The sequence below is a fragment of the Mastacembelus armatus genome, chromosome 21 (assembly GCF_900324485.2).
Source record: "Mastacembelus armatus chromosome 21, fMasArm1.2, whole genome shotgun sequence".
In the NCBI taxonomy this organism is placed as follows: domain Eukaryota; kingdom Metazoa; phylum Chordata; class Actinopteri; order Synbranchiformes; family Mastacembelidae; genus Mastacembelus; species Mastacembelus armatus.
The window spans coordinates 20,911,829-20,931,533 of record NC_046653.1 but is presented as its reverse complement, the minus strand read 5'-3'; the positions used below and the strand labels follow the sequence as shown (position 1 = coordinate 20,931,533).

The window sequence follows — 19,705 nt, the reverse complement described above, 5'->3', positions numbered from 1 at the left end:
GAGATCATCATATACTGTGCAATCAAACAGGGATGATATGATTGGGGGAAAAAACGCAGTTAGGTTTGGCACCATCTTGTGGTGTAAGAAAGCACTGCAGCAAGATGATACTGGGAAACTGGTTGGTTTATTCTGATTGTGTGTGTGTGTGTGTGTGTGTGTGTGTCTCAACAGTAACCTTTAGTATTGTACAGTGACAGTTTTTTAGCCTGTAGCTGTCACAATCCCAAACCCTGATATATAATAGGTGATATAGAAACCTTTTGTCACTGTGATGTGTCCCTCTGAATCCTCACAGGTCACAGTGGGGTAACTAAATCCAGCACGTGAGGGCCGCTGCCGTTTGTTTTCCAACTATCCCTTCCCTACCCACTGTTGATTACTTGGATCAGGTGTGTGCAGCCAATCAGAAGCTGGAAGAAAATACCAATTCTGTTTTTTTTTTTTTTTTTCTCCCACCCCACCTTCATTTGAGATGGTATCTTCCAGGGTCTGATGAAACACCTCATCCAGGGATAGATAGACAAACAAGTGAGGCAGTGGCCCTTGAGGAACATGGGTTTCCCACCCCTGGGTTACAGCACCAGGTCAATACGTGGACTTCTTGTACACAAAGGTGTATTCATCACTATTAGGGTGAGCAGTATCAATTACCCATTTTAGTTATCTAAGTTTAAGAGTTCAGTATATGTATGAGTGTAAATGGACAGTGGACAGGGCAGGAGACAAGAGTTACTTTACTAAAACTCATGAATGAAAGTGCAAGTGAATGAAACTGACATTTAACAGTTATACAGTAACAATACGCCCGTGTTGTCTGCAAATAAAGGCAAATGCCAAGAATGTCATGTTGGTTCACAATGGACGTGTCCAAACAAAATGAAAACGCATAGAAAGACATGCTAGATTAATAGTGTGTCCTGGAGGTTTTATGCACGTCACTGGGGAGCAGGTGGCACATTAACAGCAGCCACTAAGCTTGGCTAATTTCTCTCTGTGGTCATGAGTGTGTGGTTAATTGCTGGCTAACCAGGTGTGACCTGGTCTGTAGGGGAGCAGGTAGTGGCTTTTAGTAATTAGTGCTGTGCAGAGTCTGAGGAACAACAGGAAGAGATGTGACAGCTTTCGCTGCTGCAGATGAAGAGTAAGAGGGAAAACAGTGGAGGACACAAAGGTGGGGAGAGTCATTCCAGGCCTGGAGCTTGTTACTGCATCACACATACAGCTCATTACATTATTTACGTTTCTGCCCTTCATCCTGTCCTCTAATTGTAATTCAGGCATCCTGAGCATTAAAAAAACAGGTATTTTTCACAGGTGTACCATAAAAGCCACATTATTGTCCCATCTAATAGTTTAATCACCGTAGAGCCCCAGGTTCAGTTCAGGACAAGCATAGCTGGCATTATCCTGGTCTCACTGAACACAACTAACAAAGTGGTGAGGAATTAGATCCTTTTGCTCACATTACTGTCTTCTAATGATCATCTTTCCGAAACACTGCTTTGAGCTTTAGAGGTTCAAGTCGAGTCTTAAGCACTGTGGTTTGAACAACTCAACATTCTTCAGAAGCAAATTTCAAGCCAAGATGAACCAGCATGTTAGTATTTTCACTGTGAACAGGTTTGCATGCTGATGTTAATCTTTAGCTCAGTGCATTTAACATGGGTGTAGTTTTGTTTCTTCATAGCAGAGATAAAATCTTATCAATAATAACAATAACGCAAGGAATCTGGATACATCTGGCTGAGGCCTTGGCTACAGTCTCTAACTTGATAACATGATTTATGTACGATCTCATCAAGACAAGTGTCAAACCCTCTTTTTTGTGCCTTAAGGTTCAGGTCTGCAGCTCTGCTATGCTCTAACAACTCTGCACAGGGTGAATTTGACATAGCATTACTTTGGATTCCTAATATCTCTGAATGTTTATATACTTGTCTGAAGTTCATACTTTGTCATTTTAGTTTTGAAGGTATGGTAAACACCTCAGGAGCTGATTCTCACTTCCAAAACATGGTACTTTAAAATAGTCCTTTAATGGACTTGTTCATGATAGTGACCCAGCAAGAAAACTTATTATCCCACAATAATATTCTGCTCTACATTTCTGAGAATGTGGTTTCTCACTTAAGTTTGTCGTCTGGAGTAAAACTATGTGCTGTGGCTTCAACAATGAAACCAAAACGTGTGCTGACTAAGGTATTATGCAAGAGCCCTTTATAGCAGATGTGTTGATGCTGCTGGGTCATCCTGTGACTGTTCAAGAAATATGCTGCAACAGGACTGTGTGACTCTGACTGTTGTTGCTGGTATGTAGGCCAATAGCACCCTGAGGAGACTGAAAAGTGTTGTATAAATTATAGGAGCTGGCTATTTTTTGTTTTTCATGTTCTAATTGAAATATGGACAAGAATTGACACTGTACAGAAAACACCCATGGTTTTCGAGTGTGCACTGCAGCTGATCATGAGTGTGTGTTACGTAAGGCTGTTTTGCCGATTATGTTGGAGCCGGGCCTGATCTGAGAAAACAGCAGACAGAAACCTACAAATCAGATGATTTTTACTTCCTTCATACATAAGTTAAGCTGAGACAGATCATCTGACTGGGGCGACAACAACCGTTTGCCACTATAAAAGTAAATTTACCCTTTTAGGTGTTATATTTTCTTACTGAATGACATAATTCAGCTGAACGATCTGGATCCATCCTGAACCTTTGTCCTGATGCTGATGTGGTACATGCAGTGTGGATGCTGTTTTTGTGTCAGTTAGCAGATGAGAGGGAAGGCAGCAAGATTTAATAAGATAAAATACATAAAGAGAAAGAAAAAAGTTGATTTTCACCCAGCAAACCAAGATCGGCCAAGAATATGAAAGAGAGAGGAGGATGTGAAGATGGTAATGGATAAATGAAGATGAATGAAATGAGGTTGTAGACAATCAGAGAAGTCGAAGCCAGACAGTGAGAGGAGCACAAAGGTCTGTGTTCTTTCTTTCCTGGCTGAGGTTAGTGAGCCACCACCGGAGCTGCGGGGCTAAGCAGCTGGGGGCCTGATAAAAGGAGGCTGGCCGGTGCCAGTGCTAGTGTTGGGTAAGAGGGGATGACAGGGTCAGGCAGCGGCAGCTCAGGACAGGTTTGGTTCAACTGAGATTTGACCCAGAACAGATTTTGCAGTGGTGGTTTTGCAAGAGGGAAAAGAGAGAGTCTGCATACTGTATGTAAAAGTATGGACTCTCTGGAACACAGATTAGAAATGAGCCTTCTTTAAATTGGTAATGCACTGTTGCCTTTCATTAACCTAAATATATAGAAATAAATGAAGCAGTAACTGCAGTATCCATTTATATTTTTATATCTTCTCAGGACGCCTCCACTGGTTACTAGTTCCTTATGTGTGTTCAGCTTTTATTCTCTTTGTGATTTCTTGAACCTGTTGTCCACACTAACAGTTGAATTAATCAGTATGGTCTTTGTTTGTTCCTGATCCAAAATCTCTAAATCTCTGAGCCACTCATCCCATGATGGAGCCTAATGTGTGGATATCATTTTAAACCCTTTCATCTCTGTGCTATCAGCTGCTGCAATTTTATCCTTTTATCATCTTGGGCTCAAGGACGGACACCACATCAAATAACTTGAGAGCAAATTAACCCCCACACTGTAGCTTTATTTATAATATCTGGGGCAAAATAAGAAAAGCTCCAACATATTCCCAGTTCAGGGCCTCCTCTGTACTCACCATCACTTACAAAAGCAAAAATCTTCAGGATTTAATGTTGCGTACTAATGAGTGATCCAGCACCAAGGTAATGATTAAATGGGACTTTCCCATACTCTCTGTCGCTGTATGGCTTTTGTACCTCACTGCTCGCTGTCACGCTGTGGGAAGTGGCTTTGCTCTCTGCTCCACTGTGTCATTGATAATCCATCTGGAAATCTGTGACAGAGGATAATCTAGTTTTTGCACTGCAAGAATATCAGGTCAATTAATCCTTTATGGAATCCTGAAATCTGCAGCTTTAGTGAGAAGTTTTCTAATAAATATAAATAAATGTTTTTAGAGATGTCTTTCTTTATTTTGCCATATTCTCCCCTGGTTCACTTGCTGAAACAAGGAAAAACAGCAAGCGTTTAAGGACAGCTCCTAAAACATGGTCTCAATACAAGAAATACAGTTGTTTGTCATAAAATGACAGTTATTTTGTCTAATTATCATATGACATTGATGATTTAGGGAGAATCCCATATGAGGTGTATTTAACTATACAAAACTCAATTACGGTAAAAATATTTTGCTGTGTATCTAAGTATCAACAATGTGGAGTAGCCAGGTGTCATTGTTATTAACAAGTCGGCCGAATGCGTGTGTGTGAGATTTGGCAGTAGAAAGGTTCAGAGTGAACGTCACCCTTCTTCTTCTTCTTCTCCCCCTCTCCATCTTTACGTTCCTAGCTTGCCTTCCTCATCAAGCATCAGTGAGAGACCTGTTGTTGAGCTCTAACACACTGGTCAAGTGTCCTGTTTCACTCAACCTCTCATGCAACAGTTCACAGAAAACAATCAATTATTCTCAGAAATGTGTACCCCAGAGTGGGGACTCTTAATCCTTTTCAGCCACAGATCCAAATTGAGTAAATTTAGGAAACTCGAAGCCAAAGTGCACCAGGACATGTTAGTGCTCCTGACATGTGAGCAGTGTGTGAACCCTGTGACAACCCTGCTTCAGCACTAACACAGAATTACTGCCACATACCCAGAATACGACTTTTGCACGCACATATATACATGAGCCTAAACACCCACACCTCCTGCCCACACATACTGCACAAACACTCCGTGATCTTGGCTGTGTGTCGCAGGCACCCACCCCGTGACATTCATGTGAGCTTGTTTGGTCTGGAAACTTTGTTTATTCATAGCTTTCTCTTCTTCTTCCTGGGGGTCTGACTCAGAAAAAACTACTTCTGCAGTTGGGAATCTGTTGCAATGGCTGGCTTCATAAAATCCAACAATAACACTGTCTGATTAAGGGTCCTTATGTAGCTACATACAGTGTGGGGCAGCTTTTTTTTTTTTTTTTTTTTTTTTTTAAGTCAGCATGTAAACAGTAGTTTTTAGTCATCTGGCACAGTAATTGAAACATTTATTCATTTAGCTGGCTGCACTAAGCAGCATATGTAAGAACATTATCGTAACTGCCTTCACAGATTGTGTGTGATTTGAAAGAGTCAGCTGACAGATCAGCTGATGGCCTGTTTTGGCTGAACTAACACGGTTTTCCAGCCTACCAATAATAACCAACTTAATATTAACGTTCACTTAATGCTCATTGGTGTTTGGGCTGACAAAAAAGTTGAAAGCACAATATTGTCTTAAAAACTAAAATATATAAGCCCTCCCTTTACTGGTGCAATGGCCATAGACCAAATCATTAACACTGCCACATGCTGATTATCCCTTTTGTGGAAGAATAAAGTTGATCATATCTCATTATGTCTCCTTTATGCTCGGTGTAAGCAGTATTTAAAATATTTGCTGACACTCTTGATTTTCCAGCAAATGTGGTTTTGAGAATCGAGCCCAGGTGTAATCCGTTGTCAGAGCTGCTCCGAGAGAGAAAGTGCTAAGTAGCAATACGCATTTAAAAAACAAAAGATGTCTTGTCTTCTGAGTTTTAGTAATGAAGTTCATCATCACATGTTTCGACCCAGGAGCAAAGCAGGGATCAGAGAATAAATATGCTCATTGAAGAAAGAAATGTCAGGACAGCGATGTGACTGTGTGTGGTAGGGAGTTGCAGTGCTTCACAAAATAACTTGCTCATGGGTTTTATCTGAGAGTCTACATGAAGCCAACCTGTGTGTCTGCCATAACTAATACTGAGCTGATTGCTTTCTCTCCCTGCCAGCCTGGCCCCTTTGTCCGTGTTTCCTTTTGAGAGAAATGATTCATCCATGATCGCCTGTCCTGCTGTCGTGCCAGTGTTTGCTGCACCAGCTTATCCTTTTCCATGAAGGGAAGGTTATTTAGTTGTGTTAGGACCCACTTTCTTTCTCTGTCACACACTCACACACCTTTAGTATGATTAGTATTATATCACCTTTACACTGGCTGCATGGAGTCGCTTTAATGTCTCACACCTTTTGCCACCATCAGTGGCTTCAGTGGTAAATGTGGTGAGAGGCAGAGTACTAGGCTGATACATAAAGACACACAACTGTTCAAGCTCACATTCACAATCATGGCCAATTCAGAATTACCGCTTAACGGAAACAGTCTTTGGGTAGTGAAAGGAAACTTGAACGCTGAGAGAAAACCCAAGCAAGCATGAGCAGGACGTGCAGACTCCTTAGAGAAAGGCTACAGCTGGTCGACAGGTCCGGGCTTAAAATGCTCTTCCTGTGGACCAGTGTGCTGCTCAGAATTACTCTCCAGAGATCACACATACAGATGCAGAGTAGTTTGCTGAGACATTTACATGTGTTTTCAAAGAAACATACTTCCGGCATAAGTTTAACTTCCCACGGGTTACACCTTCCTGTGTAAACTCATTGCTGGAAAGCGAGGAAACCTGTCTGCAGCCTCACTAGTCAACCAGCACAGTTAGCAGACACGAAAACTGAAGAACAGATTAAGCATTCCCACCTGAGAAAAGAAGTGATTTTTCTAAACAGGGATGTTGAATTTTGTCTCTTGTGTCTTTTGTGTTTTTGCAGCATCTTGTTTGCAGACATTGAGGGTTTCACCAGTCTGGCATCCCAGTGCACGGCACAGGAGTTGGTGATGACTCTCAATGAACTTTTCGCTCGCTTTGACAAGCTGGCAGCGGTAAGAAAGAAAAATGATGCATTTATATATAATGCACACAATGCTCACTCAGTTGTAACATTATTTTTGAGAAGAATGATTTGTATTTCTTTTTTGTTTGTTCCAAAGAGTCCTGTTAAGAAGACAAGCTAGAAAATGATTAATGTCAATGGGAAGAAAGTAAAACAGTACATACAAATAATTGACCAATTTCCAGCACACATGCAGAGATGTTATTGAATTACCAAAGAATAACACTAATCAAACCGTGCCAGGAACCACTGGGTGTTATGACAGTGTCTGCAGTTATTCTTTTGTCTGACATTAGTTTGAGATCAGACAAGCCTGATCACATTACCACATTGTATCCTTCTGGTGAGTGAGTGAAGTGAAAAGCTCAGTACTTTACAGTGACAGAGCTACTTACCTCATTAATGCTGAAAGAGGCTCACTGAACATCCTGTACATGGTTATGGTTTGAGAAAGCCTGTGATGGAACCAATGGATCACAATTCATCTGCTTTTGCTGCAACCGACAGCCACTAACAGCATGTGACATCTGTGCTAATGCATCTTTGTTAATGCATGGCCCTGTGCAGTTCATGCACTCACTGTGCAGAACTGTAGTACTGCTGTTTCATCACTGCACCAGTTTGGACCACTGGTGCTGGTACTGTGCACTTAAAGAGCGTAATGACGGAAACATTTCCCAGTGGTGCTGGACTCGGGCTCATCTCTTGTCTTAATGAGACTGATGCTCAAATAAAACCTGATGACATCTTGAATATATACATAACACAAATACCCAAGGGCCTTGACACCGTGAACAACCAGAGGACCAGGAGCACAGGCCCCTCAAAGATCATTTATATGAGGAAGTTTTCAAGTTAAAGTGCGAGCAGACAAGAAGAGGCAGTAGCTGCATGAAGAGACCTTGATGCTTTCAATATTTCTACATTCTGAAACTGTCTGACAGTCAGATTTATTATGAAAACACTGGCCATATAGTGCATAATACTTCTTGTCTGAACAGTCAGAAAATCCTAGAGAAAACATGCAATGCAGCCACCACCACAGCACAGCAATACAGTGTTTCATTAAAAATGCATGTAAATTTCAGAGCAAAGCAACAGACTCGATGCAGCCAGTGTGGACAAGGTGCAACAGATCTCAGGCTGAGACTTTACTGCAGCTGACCTGTGCTTGGCATGTTTCTTCAAAGCTACCACAGATCCAAATGAGTGGTTTATATCAGGCACCTGCCGGTAACAACTTGGGGGTTGTGATCCTGCTAAGGTGTAGTTATATCATTTAGGCAGAAACAAAATATTCTTACTATTCTTAAAAATGTGGTTTGTTTTTTCAGGTTTTATTCCAGTTACTGGATAATTTGACTTTCTTCAGACTTGAACTGTATGAATTAGAAATATCTGAGAAGCATTTATCATTTTTTTAGATGAAGTGGTCACAACCTGCAAACATAAGAAAGGGAAGAGGATACAAAAGTGAGACGGAGATGAGAAGAAAGGAAAACTGAACATATTTTGTGGATGTTCGAGAACGTCTACATCTGGTACTGAAGCTGGTGAAAACAAGAGCTTGTGGAAAACTGATTTTATGTGATGCTAGATGTTTTTTGACCACATCTCTAAAATCTAAACTACAGCTTCACAAAGAACACATTCATGATGATGATTTATTGATCATCTAGCTAATGTACAATGTATGTCATTTGTTTATGAAAGGTGAAATGATGTGATAGTCAATATTCATGAGTGAAAGAGGCATAATGGCACTATAAACCAGGAGGACTGCTACTGACACTTTTATGTCCATGCCAAATGTACCTTGTATTTGTATATGCACACACACACACATAAACACAAACACAAGCTACACACACTGTGCTCCTTACACAGTGGGCGCTTTTGTTGTTTGTATGTTCCTGGAGCCATGTGCTAGAGAGATACTCAGGTGGTTATCATGAGACACAGTGTTTCCTGAGCCCTACAGATCCACACGCACGCACGCACGCACGCACGCACGCACGCACGCACGCACGCACACACACGCACGCAGTCTCACACTCACTTGCACTAATGTGTAAAATCTTGGCTAAAATGCAGTTACTGTAGAAATCCTGTAAATATAGCATTTTGTCCTCCTTTGAAAGTGCAGATTTGTCCCTGAGGCCAAAGACTCACTCACTTTTTGAAGCAGGCAGAGCCGTATGTGCAGGCAGAGAGTGAGCTGAAGCAGCAACAATGAGCAGAAAGATGGTAAAAAGAGATAATTTTCACTCTGCTCAGCTTTGAGATTACATACAGTCATTTCATCCATAACCTGATTAAAAACTAAACTGCTTAGAAGAGTTTAGTTTTAAGTTCTCGTGAATGTGAGTCTGATAGGTGCTTTCAAATGTCAGCTTAGGTTTAAAATTATTGTTATATTCATATTCTTGTTTTGTTTTTGCTCTGCTTGTTGGTAATGAATTAATCACGCTTCTCCATGGAAAACAGTGATAATTTGATGCTGCTCTTCAATATCCAGATAACAGTTTGGTAAGTGCTAACTTAAGGTCAGTAATAACCTTGGTGCTGTTGCAGGGAAGGAAACACAGGATCTGCCTTTGCTGTGTCACTGGTTTAACATTAGCTCTTGGAAGTTAAGTCTTGATGTTGGTCACTGTGCAGTCTGATTGTGGAAGTGGATGTTCGGTGATTCACCACTTGTAGGATGCACAGATTTGGCAGAAGAAACATCATAAGCAATTTTTTAGGGTGTGTGGTTGTGGCTTTGAGAAAGCATCTTTGTTTAGTGCGTTCAATTCAGAGAGCACACGCCAAAATACCAGGTCCCTCAGGTCCTATCCCACTGCTTACAGACAAGAAAATTAAATGATAATACATTTATGACATTTGAGTGGAACACGCTATACAGTTTACTGCATCCGTGGGCAGAAGCTATTAGGAAACACACCCTCAGTAAATTCTCCCTCCGTTCAGCTGACGTATAATTATATTTTCTTTATTTTTTGACAGGAGAACCACTGTCTCCGGATCAAGATCCTCGGTGACTGCTACTACTGCGTGTCCGGACTGCCGGAGGCGAGGGCTGATCATGCCCACTGCTGTGTGGAGATGGGGTTAGACATGATAGAGGCCATCTCGTAAGTTTCCCTGAAGGCATCACTTGTTAACTGCGGTAAACTGTTAATGGACGCTCTCGTCTCTGGTCTGGCCTGGTCTGTGGAGTATGTGTAGGACAGTTGGTGGGAAAACCACTTAATGGATAAATGGATGATTTCCAGATGCAGTTATATTTTATGGGAATGATGGATTATGGTCTGGCAGTGATAATAAATAACTCCACTTGTTCTACAGGACTAATTTATTGTTACCCATCTAAAAGCTACTTATACTTCTATTCTTTTTTATGTGTCCTGTAAATGATCAGACTGACATCTGACATTTGATGTAATTGTTCTGCCTGGAGGTTGAGGTGATAGTTTGAGGGTTGATTGTGATGATGAAGGATGTGAAGTGTGTTGCTGATGGGTCTGTAGGCTCCTCACTGCTTTTTTGTTCCCAACATAGCCTCAGATTTCTAAGCTGATTACAACAGCCTGGGATACCTCAGCAGCCAGGTGAGAGGGCAACATTAAAGGCGGTTTGATGAGCTGATTTGATGTTTGCTGCAGGCTGGTACGGGAGGTGACTGGCGTGAACGTGAACATGCGTGTGGGCATCCACAGTGGCAGAGTGCACTGTGGGGTGCTGGGACTCAGGAAGTGGCAGTTTGATGTCTGGTCCAATGACGTCACATTAGCCAATCAGATGGAGGCTGGGGGGAAAGCTGGGTATGTCTCTTCAGTCAAAGTCGGTCAACCAGTCTGCTAAAATTTTATATTTACTGTTGTAAATATGAATTTACATTATCTGAGTAATGAACATTTATGTGTGTGTGGTTTGTGTTTGCCACCATTCCAGACGTATTCACATCACAAAGGCCACTCTGAATTATCTGAACGGGGACTACGATGTGGAGCCGGGTGCAGGGGGAGAAAGAAACGCCTACCTGAAGAAGAACAACATAGAAACCTACCTCATTGTGGGCTGCAGTCAGAAAAGGGTACAGTCCTCGTTGTATACTTTCTCATTTGTGGAGGCCAAAGTGTAGATGTAAATCACACAACATATTTAGAGCACATTATTTTAGGTTTTTGAATATTATATATTTAGACTTTCTAAATTGCATACATTGACTTTTAGCCATGAGGAGCAGAAAGTTCATATCAACATTTATCTAAATGTGTGTGTCTGCTGTTCGGTGCTGTGCAGGTAGTGTTCAGTGCGTTTGACTTGGTGGAAACTGAGACTTGAGTTGTATCTTCATCTGTTTTGAAAATGCACAACAGATGAATGCTAGAGAAAAAAAAACTAAACCTCAGTGCAAAATTATAGGTGAATACAACCTTCTAAAAATAACATTTTCACTGCAGTTTCAGAGGTTTTGACAGAAAAACATCCATGAGCTGCTGGCAGTGTGACAACTATCTGTCTTCTATTTTTCCAAATGTGTGTATTTTTATACAACATAACACATAACACAACACAACTTTATGAAAATCCACTGAAACCACCTGTGTGTGGGTGTTGAATTATTCTGAAGCTGAGAATGCAGTATATTTGACGCATCATAATAACCCAAGGAAAGTGCTGTTCCTGTTCCACAGCCGGTCCATATTGCACATCGTGTTGTTTATGAACTGGGATTCTGGCCCGTGTGAACTGTGACTGTACTGGTTTTATCAGCTGTCTCTGTCCTCCAGCAGTATCACAAGCTGTGACTATTTATAGTGTGTCATGTGAAGTGATATCTTTCTCTTATTTTGCTGCTCATGTTGTGAGAAACCAAAGGAAGCTTGTACAGTCTAATTATTTTGGGTACTTTTGTGTATTCATTTTTGAAAACATAAAACAGCCATTGTGTAGATTCAATATCAGACCTGTAAGAAGTGAGTGCAGATCTGGAAATCATTTTTCCAACAGCACAAGCAGAAATGGATTTTACATGCACGTGTTACAGTACAACCACCAACCTCTAAAAGTTGGAGAGTGAAAACTGTACATCACTTGTTTGCATTGTTCTTGTCATCCCATTAAAACTTTTACAGTCAGCAATATTGTAATATGGTTTAGAAGTGTAAGACTTAGATGTGTCCTATAAAGCCTTTAACCGAAAACATATGCTGCTGTAAAAACCACAGTGATGTGTCCTAAAACCACCTTATACTCTGAATCTCCTGAGTGTAGTGCAGTACAAGTACCTCAAAAGTGTACTTCACTTCAGCAGTGGGGTGAAGGTACTGTACCTTCCACTACTGATGATAAATGAGTTATTAGCAGCGTGTCGTCTGGATTGTTATGAAGAGAAAAGGATTTTGTGCCTAATGAGGTTTTTCTTTTGCGTCTGTCGTCTAATACTGAATATTCTGATAAAGGTTTTTCTGTCTGTCTCTCAACAGAAAGAGGAAAAGGCAATGATAGCCAAAATGAACCAACAGAGGACCAATTCTGTCACCCACAACAGTGGCCACTGGACTGACCGCCCGTTCTACAACCATGTGGGAGTAAACCACATCTCCAAAGAGATGAAGAGAATGGTGAGGAAAATTAAAAAAGTGGTGATTGTAATATTAAAAGGGTCCCGACTGTCTGCTCTGTAGCACAGCTCTCGTACTCACCTGTGTTACTGAAGGGCCACAGCCAGGTGACTCTCATCTCAGCCCTCATTTGCTAGTGCAGCCAACACATTGTTAATACCCACGATACTTTGATCTGCAGTCCAGATAACCAGCAGCGATGGTCCTTCATGGTGCACTCTCACAGGGGCTCTCAGCAGCACTCACATGTAGGTGGCTGCGAGGATGCAGGTACCACAACACAATTTCAGCCCCTTGCTTCCAGGATGTGAATTTGATTTGAAGGAAAGGGTTGAAATGCAGCAGTATGGGAGTCACGTGACTATATAAATATTCATTTTGATTTTTATTTCTCCCTGCTAAGTCCTGCAAACAGTGACTCACTCAGTGAATGGGACCACCCACACCTGAAACATACACTCAGTTTGTTGTTTTTTTGTTTATATCCATATCATCAGTCCACCCACATCTGTCAGTGCATCTATTATCGGGAGGAAGATAAGGGAGGAACAGTCTGTTTAACCTTCCCACTGCTGTGTAGCACAGACTTTATCAAAATTTGGAGCATACAGTCCCCTGGGTGTGACCTGGTAGAGAGAAATGATTGAATCTGTGTCTGCGATGTAATAGTTGGAATTTGTTAGTGAGGCTCCACATTGACTAAATAAAATCACAAGATAAAGGGGAACTCCACCACACTAAGATTGGTTCTCTCATAGACCAGTCCCATCCTGGGCTTGTTACAGACCTGAGCTGTGTCCTTTCAGAGATGTGGGCATTTAACAGAGAGGAATATTGATATCCAGCTGCATTATGGGAAGTGTAGGATCCAGCAGACTCAGAATCGAAAAATCTGTATTTCTCTGAATTTGTAACACATATTTTTTATCACTGTTGTCTAAAGCTGTTTATCACAATTCCCATAAATAACCTTCTGGTGTCTGACATGTAGTGAGGAGATTTGTGACCGATCATTTGTGAGAATATTTCTGTTTGGGTGAAATGCAGTTTATCATAATATCCAGCTGTAGAGGAGATGAAGACACTTCTTGTCAGTCTCTCTGGATAAAAAGAGCTATATTGTATAAAGCTGATGGAAAACCTACAGCTAATGCTAAACCCACAGCAGCCTACATATTCAAACATGCTAGTCCCATTTAATTAGTAAATGCTATATGTGAGGAGGGTAAAGGACTGACCTGCGTCTTTAAATTTAATGTGCTTTTATGGTCAAAGAGACCCTGTACAATGGCTAAGAGACATATTGCCTACAAGCAGTTTTTATTTGCTTTACTTGATTTAATTCTGAAGGTTAGTGGCATATTATGCAAGTCTTGCTTCATTTCCACCTAGTTTGTTTATCTGTCAGTTATTATAATTTTTTTATGATCATCAGTTTTGGACCAACAGTGGGCTGTGTAGCCCTGTTTCAGATAAATAGTTACCATTAACAGAAAGTATGATTGACTGATCTACAATCAACCCTTTTGATAGAAAAAGCAGAAAAGTCAGAGCTGAGAGCTCTGGGCATAATAAAAACAGGCTTATCTCCTGTGGTCCTGGATGAATACACTCATCAAGTCAGCAGCTGCTATGGTTTTCTTTTCATTTGCCTAATATCAGACATGTCACTGAAGCATACATGTGCTCTTCACACCCTGACTCACAGAGCCCTTTCAAAGTTTTCAAAAACATTAGCGCTTCTGGCATCAACTTCACTGACCACAGTTGAGCTGTCCTTCATCGTGAGCCTCGATTCTCTCCCTCTGCCATCACTCTCCCCCTCTCTATCTCTGCACTGCTCATTAATCACCTGCAAAGCTCTGACGATAAAGTGAGGAGTCAAAGACACAGAGAGAGAAGTGTTTTTATAACTGGCAGTGAGAGACGGAGGGCGGTGATATGGATGGATATTCTCATTTGTCCAGACACAGACGGTCCTGGGCAGTGGACTGTAACTGACTTATGAGGCACTCAGGATTTCACACATGTACTTTGATTTTCCACTGTTTATTCAGCTGCTTTCATATGCTGACAAGATGTTAAGAAACTGTCTTCGCCCATCCAGGTGCTCTCAGCACTGACAGTAATGTGTTTGTCCACAAGATGGAGTGAGAGATACATTAACTCTGGATTTGGACACGGCTCCATTACTCACTGCACCTACTGAGAACGAGCACCAGAGATCAGGGTGGAACAAAACCAGAGCCTGTGAAATTTACATTTCTTGCTGGAAAGAGATCAGTTAACATTTCATTCAAATACAGTAGGAAGAGGAAACCTACTTCAACCAGAAGAGCAGAATAACTTATTGACGTGGCAGGAAGGCTTTGACTGGAGTCTCTTTGTTGACAGTGTGAACTAAATACTGATGTTCAGCTGCAGCATCTTGACCAGAGCTTCACCTGCCACAGATGCACAGTTATCAGTTCTAGTCATTTCATGCCTGTTAAATGTGTATTTTATTTTGGTCTGTTATAATGAATTAATAATTGCAGTAGTGATGTGAAGAAAGAGATCATTTCTGAATGAAGTTGAGTGACAGCTGTTGATTATTGCTTCATTTCAGTCATTGGGTCAATTTAGAAGCCAAAAATGCAGGAAGATAATAAAATGCACTCACATAGTGTAGAACAGATGTCAACACTGTGTTTTTCTCAAACAAAAGTAAAATTAAAACAACAGACGTACCAAAACCAGTAATCTTTACTTTTCATTCCTGTATATAATTTCAGGAAGTTGGAGACACAGAACTCCGACTTCTTATTCTAATTACTTTTTGACCACGCTCTTTGTTTCTTGCTTTGCTGAGCTGAGAATGGATGATATAAGAATAGAGCGCTGCCAATGTTTGATGCAAATATCTGTCATTTCAAACCAACACCTGCTTGATTTTTTTTTTTTCTTTCCTCTCCTCATTTTCTTTCAGCCACAGGGAAGTTTTCACCTCCTGTTTTTATGTTATTCTTTTGGCTCGTACTGATTATTTCTGTCGGCTAGTTTGTTCTGGGAGGCCTGAAGCTGATGTCACCAGGGGGAGAATTATTATTCTATAACTATAATGGCAGAATTGATTGAGGTATCTGATGCTTGGAAGTGATTTTCATATTGTTTGTTTTAACCAAGCATAACAAAAACCCCCCAAATATGTTATTTACAAAAAATCTCAACACTTGAAAAGCAGTAACCACCACATGTTTGGGATTTCTGCTTTATAGTTTCCGTAACCTGTAGAGGTCTGGGCCCAGTGGACTGTCATGATGTAGACTCCTAAGGGTTACTCTATTGAGAACATAGATTTTTCAAACCAGTTTTGAGCCTGGTGTAAAAGAGGTAAACAATAAATATAAAACTGCTGTCAGACTGTTGGAACCTAATTTGTTTTTTTTATTCTTTTTTTTTTTCTGTCCTGCAGGGCTTTGAAGACCCCAAGGACAAGTGAGTAGTGACCACATCTCAGCATTGTCCCGTATTCCTTCTCTTCTCAGCTCTTTGTTGGGTCTTGTCTCATTTTCTTTCACACCAGGCAGAGATCTTGTAAATAAAAAAAGAAATGAAAATAAAGACTCAGCAGGCTGCTTTGCAATCAATAACAAACACGAGCCCTGAAAGAAACTGTAATTGGCACGGTTTAATGAATGCGGCTGAATCAGGTTTCAGGCTAGAGGGCAGTCTTAAATCAGATTTATTGTAGGAGTGTCTGCACGGTGTGAATAAGCTCCCTGGATTCGAAGACACGTTTGCAGTGAGTGTATCTTCTGAGGTTGCTCACTGTTTCCACTCTGGCTAAAAAAAAAAAAACCCATTACAGAAGCAGTTGTGAGATGTTATGGAAGATGTCATGTTGTAGCTGCTTATGGCTGAAGTACACACACATTAGACACTGGATCCATTTGGCCTCTGTGCTTTCAAGTATAAATAAAGCACAGACAGGAACATTTTAACACTCTGCACCTGGTTACCAAGCTCCTAACTTGCTTTTAAGCCTGTTCTGTTTATTAAGTTTTAGTTTTCAAAAACAAAAACATATGTCTGTTATTTTCAGCGGAGCTGAGTGAATTAAGCCTTCTCAGAACCTCACCTGCTTTATTTAATATTCAAGTAACGACCATCTCATCTAGAATATAAGACAGAGGACGGGGTGTTAAACCCAAAGGCGTGTTAAAAGAAATGCAGTCATTTATGAAGTTGTCCCCATTTTCTGTATCTGTGAGTTTGTTCTGCCGTCACACTGAGGGGGACCATCCGCACCGACAGTCTGCGGCATACTTTCTGCTTCTTATTCAGCCTGACGGCTTTTGGAGTTGAGAGGAAGTGCATGCTGTGTCTTTCTGTTTGAAAATCCTGTCTGACCAGTATCATACCCTGAATGCAAACCATGACCTCAGCCTGACATTTCAGGGGAGGAAAAGTGTCCCTACAACTGCTCCACAAAATCTTCTTTGGCACTATAATAATATCTTAAGTGTTGTTAGTTCAGATTTAGTCTAGCAGTATCCTGTACCCTGAGGGCTAAGACATGATTTACAAAGCACATGGCCCCTACTGTGATTCTGACTATGGACATATTTGTTTCTGTAAATAGGTCGTTGGTGTGACTATACAACAACATGATTTCTATCTTCTTCATTTGCAGTTGTCCCTATGTTGAGGAAAGGGAATTGGCTGCACAGTTATAGGTTTATATTAGGAGACACTGAGTAGACAAATCTAAAGGGCTTTTTCAGGTGTCTTAAGTTCTAAATGTACTCTGATCTCATCCTGTTTTATTCAGGCATTTCATTTTCAGAAACACACAAGAAAACCTAAACCCAGAGGACGAGGTGGATGAGTTCCTGGGCCGGGCCATCGACGCTCGCAGCATCGACCGGCTGCGATCTGAGCATGTCAAGAAGTTCCTGCTCACCTTCAGAGAACCTGACTTGGAGAAAAAGGTCCGGACGCTCTCGCACACTGCCAATATGGCAGCAAATAATTGGCCATGACAAGCAATCTTCCTTGTGCAAAAAGCTCTCTCTTTTCTGTCCCTTGAGGAAGTCAGTGAAAGCAAAGTGTTACAGAGAAAGTGAGGAGCTGGAGTTTAAATGGAGAGAGAAAGCTGCTAAAGGGAGGGGGAGGTAAACTGCTTCAGACAGTGAAGGACAAGCTGAGATGAAAGGTTAGAGTTTGGGTCACTGCAAAAGAGTTTTGGGAAAAGAGTCAAGTCTTGTTTTTAACTTTTAGTCTTCCCGTCAAGATAAAAGTGTCAGGAAGTGAGAGTACTGACTGAGTGCAGATCAGGACGTTGTGTGTTTCAAGTTCACTGGTTGTAAGATGCTTCAGCTCCAGAGCTCATATACAGATCTCAGACTATACATCATTTCTTTGAATCTTGATCCCAGTAGTTTTTACACAGCCTCAGTCAGAACCTCACCTCATTCTGGCAACAGTATGCAGGGCTGATTTAGGACTTATGAGGACTGAATGCTATAAGGAGCTGGTTGGGGGTTACAGAGAGTCGGTCTGGAGACACCTCTGATGACAGCCAACCGCTCAGCGCCCCTGTTGGTAATAATTTGTTAGTATATATAGATGTAAAGAGTCACCTGTGCATTTTTGTAACATGTGTAACAATTTGAACTAAATAATGAATAATCAAAAGTCAGATGTTGAGGCAGTTAATCATGAAATCAAGCATAAATCCATAATGTTTCAGTCCCTGTTGCATGTGTCACCAGTACAGAGCTGCACACAAGGTTTGTCCCTGAAGCGATGGAACACAGTCAGTTTCTTTTCACCTTTTTTTTTTTTTTGGCAAATTGATTTTCGAGTGTGCTGGCACAGGCACGAAATGTAAGAAAAGTCTGTCGTCAGATGTTGAACTGCAGTTTCATTCTCCTCTCCTTGTTTGCAGTACTCCAAACAAGTGGACTCTAGGTTTGGAGCTTACGTGGCCTGCGCCTCCCTCGTCTTTCTCTTTATCTGCTTCATCCAGATCGTCATTGTGCCACCGTGAGTCAACAATTTAAAATCCTAACAAGTTGACTTAAGGAACTTTTTAATTCATTATCACCTTACCCAAATATGCCCCCACTACCAATTCAAATAGTTAGGATTTTTAAAATTTGGCTCCTCAGACACTTTGTCCACATCAGGAAGAGACAGATGCCAAAGTCACCCATGTTAATGCCAGAATCTACTGCTCTAATTAATCTCTGAAGTAAAACAATAAGAATTTACAATAGTTCCTGTTAAATCTGTGCATTTAAAACATATATCCAATATGATACTGAAAATAATTTTAATTTATGTTTGTTTCTTACCTTGGATCATGTCAGCAGCACATGATTACTCAACACATGAATTCTAATCTTGTACTTGTGATCACAGTTAAAATCAAAGGAAAGACACAGAGCTCACTGTGCCACAGTCACAGATACTGTTGCCTTTGAACAAACAAAACAAGCTCTGTTAGTGGAGTGAGGTCAAAGATTTTTACTGATGGCCCATCGTCTTTAATTAAAAAGCTGTAATAGGTAAAAATAAATAACATCCTTAATAACTGATGTGTGATTTCAAAGTAGTGTGACTTATTTTAAGCTAATATCACTGTAGAAATGAATGGCTTTGTCTTACCAAGTGCTGAGCCTTTACTCTTTGCACATTGCTTTAGTCCTTCCAGTGTCTATTGTAAATTCTTCCCTCTTTAGCTTTACAACCAGAATGAAGTTATTTCGGCTCCACAAAAAGCTGAATAGATGTAATAAGGTAATGAAAGAGAATATCAAATCAAAATCGGTGCAACTGCATCGATTCAAAATTTAGTCTTGAAGCAGTCACACCACTGTTTTATTTTAGCTCTTCTGCACTCAGTCTTCTCTGCGCCCATCTCTCAGTATCGATCTTCTTTAGTCTGCCTCTTTATTAACCTTTCTGCACTGTCTTTTCGTCGCACTACTTGTTTCTTATTCCTGTCTCTATCTCTTGGTCCTCCTCAGAATGCCTCTTCTCACCACCTCCTCTCTTTCATTGTTTGTTCTGTTTTCCTTAATTATTCTCATCATCTTTACACCTTCTCTCCTCAACACTCCTTTCTTTCTGGTCCCCATTGCTGTCACTCCCACACACACATATATAACTTTTATGTCTATATTATTTACATAGACACAAGGTTGTGGATAATATGAGTACATGTACATATGAGTACAG

The 19,705-nt window shown here is 40.8% G+C and overlaps 1 protein-coding gene across 4 annotated transcripts in view; it reads left to right on the top strand.

Moving 5' to 3' along the window:
* The window catches only part of adcy5 (adenylate cyclase 5), a 54,272-nt gene that overhangs the window by 27,021 nt on the left and 7,546 nt on the right, over positions 1–19,705 (top strand). For 2 of the 4 annotated variants that reach the window (XM_026294761.2, XM_026294760.2), the window contains exons 4-11: positions 6,723–6,834; positions 9,855–9,982; positions 10,514–10,672; positions 10,803–10,944; positions 12,341–12,478; positions 15,933–15,955; positions 17,307–17,451; positions 18,411–18,508. In XM_026294761.2, the coding sequence (XP_026150546.1) occupies positions 6,723–6,834; positions 9,855–9,982; positions 10,514–10,672; positions 10,803–10,944; positions 12,341–12,478; positions 15,933–15,955; positions 17,307–17,451; positions 18,411–18,508 (945 nt within the window). Of the gene's footprint in view, positions 1–6,722; positions 6,835–9,854; positions 9,983–10,513; positions 10,673–10,802; positions 10,945–12,340; positions 12,479–15,932; positions 15,956–17,291; positions 17,452–18,410; positions 18,509–19,705 lie in introns of all 4 variants that reach the window. The other 2 variants (XM_026294759.2, XM_026294757.2) reach the window with 1 other exon arrangement.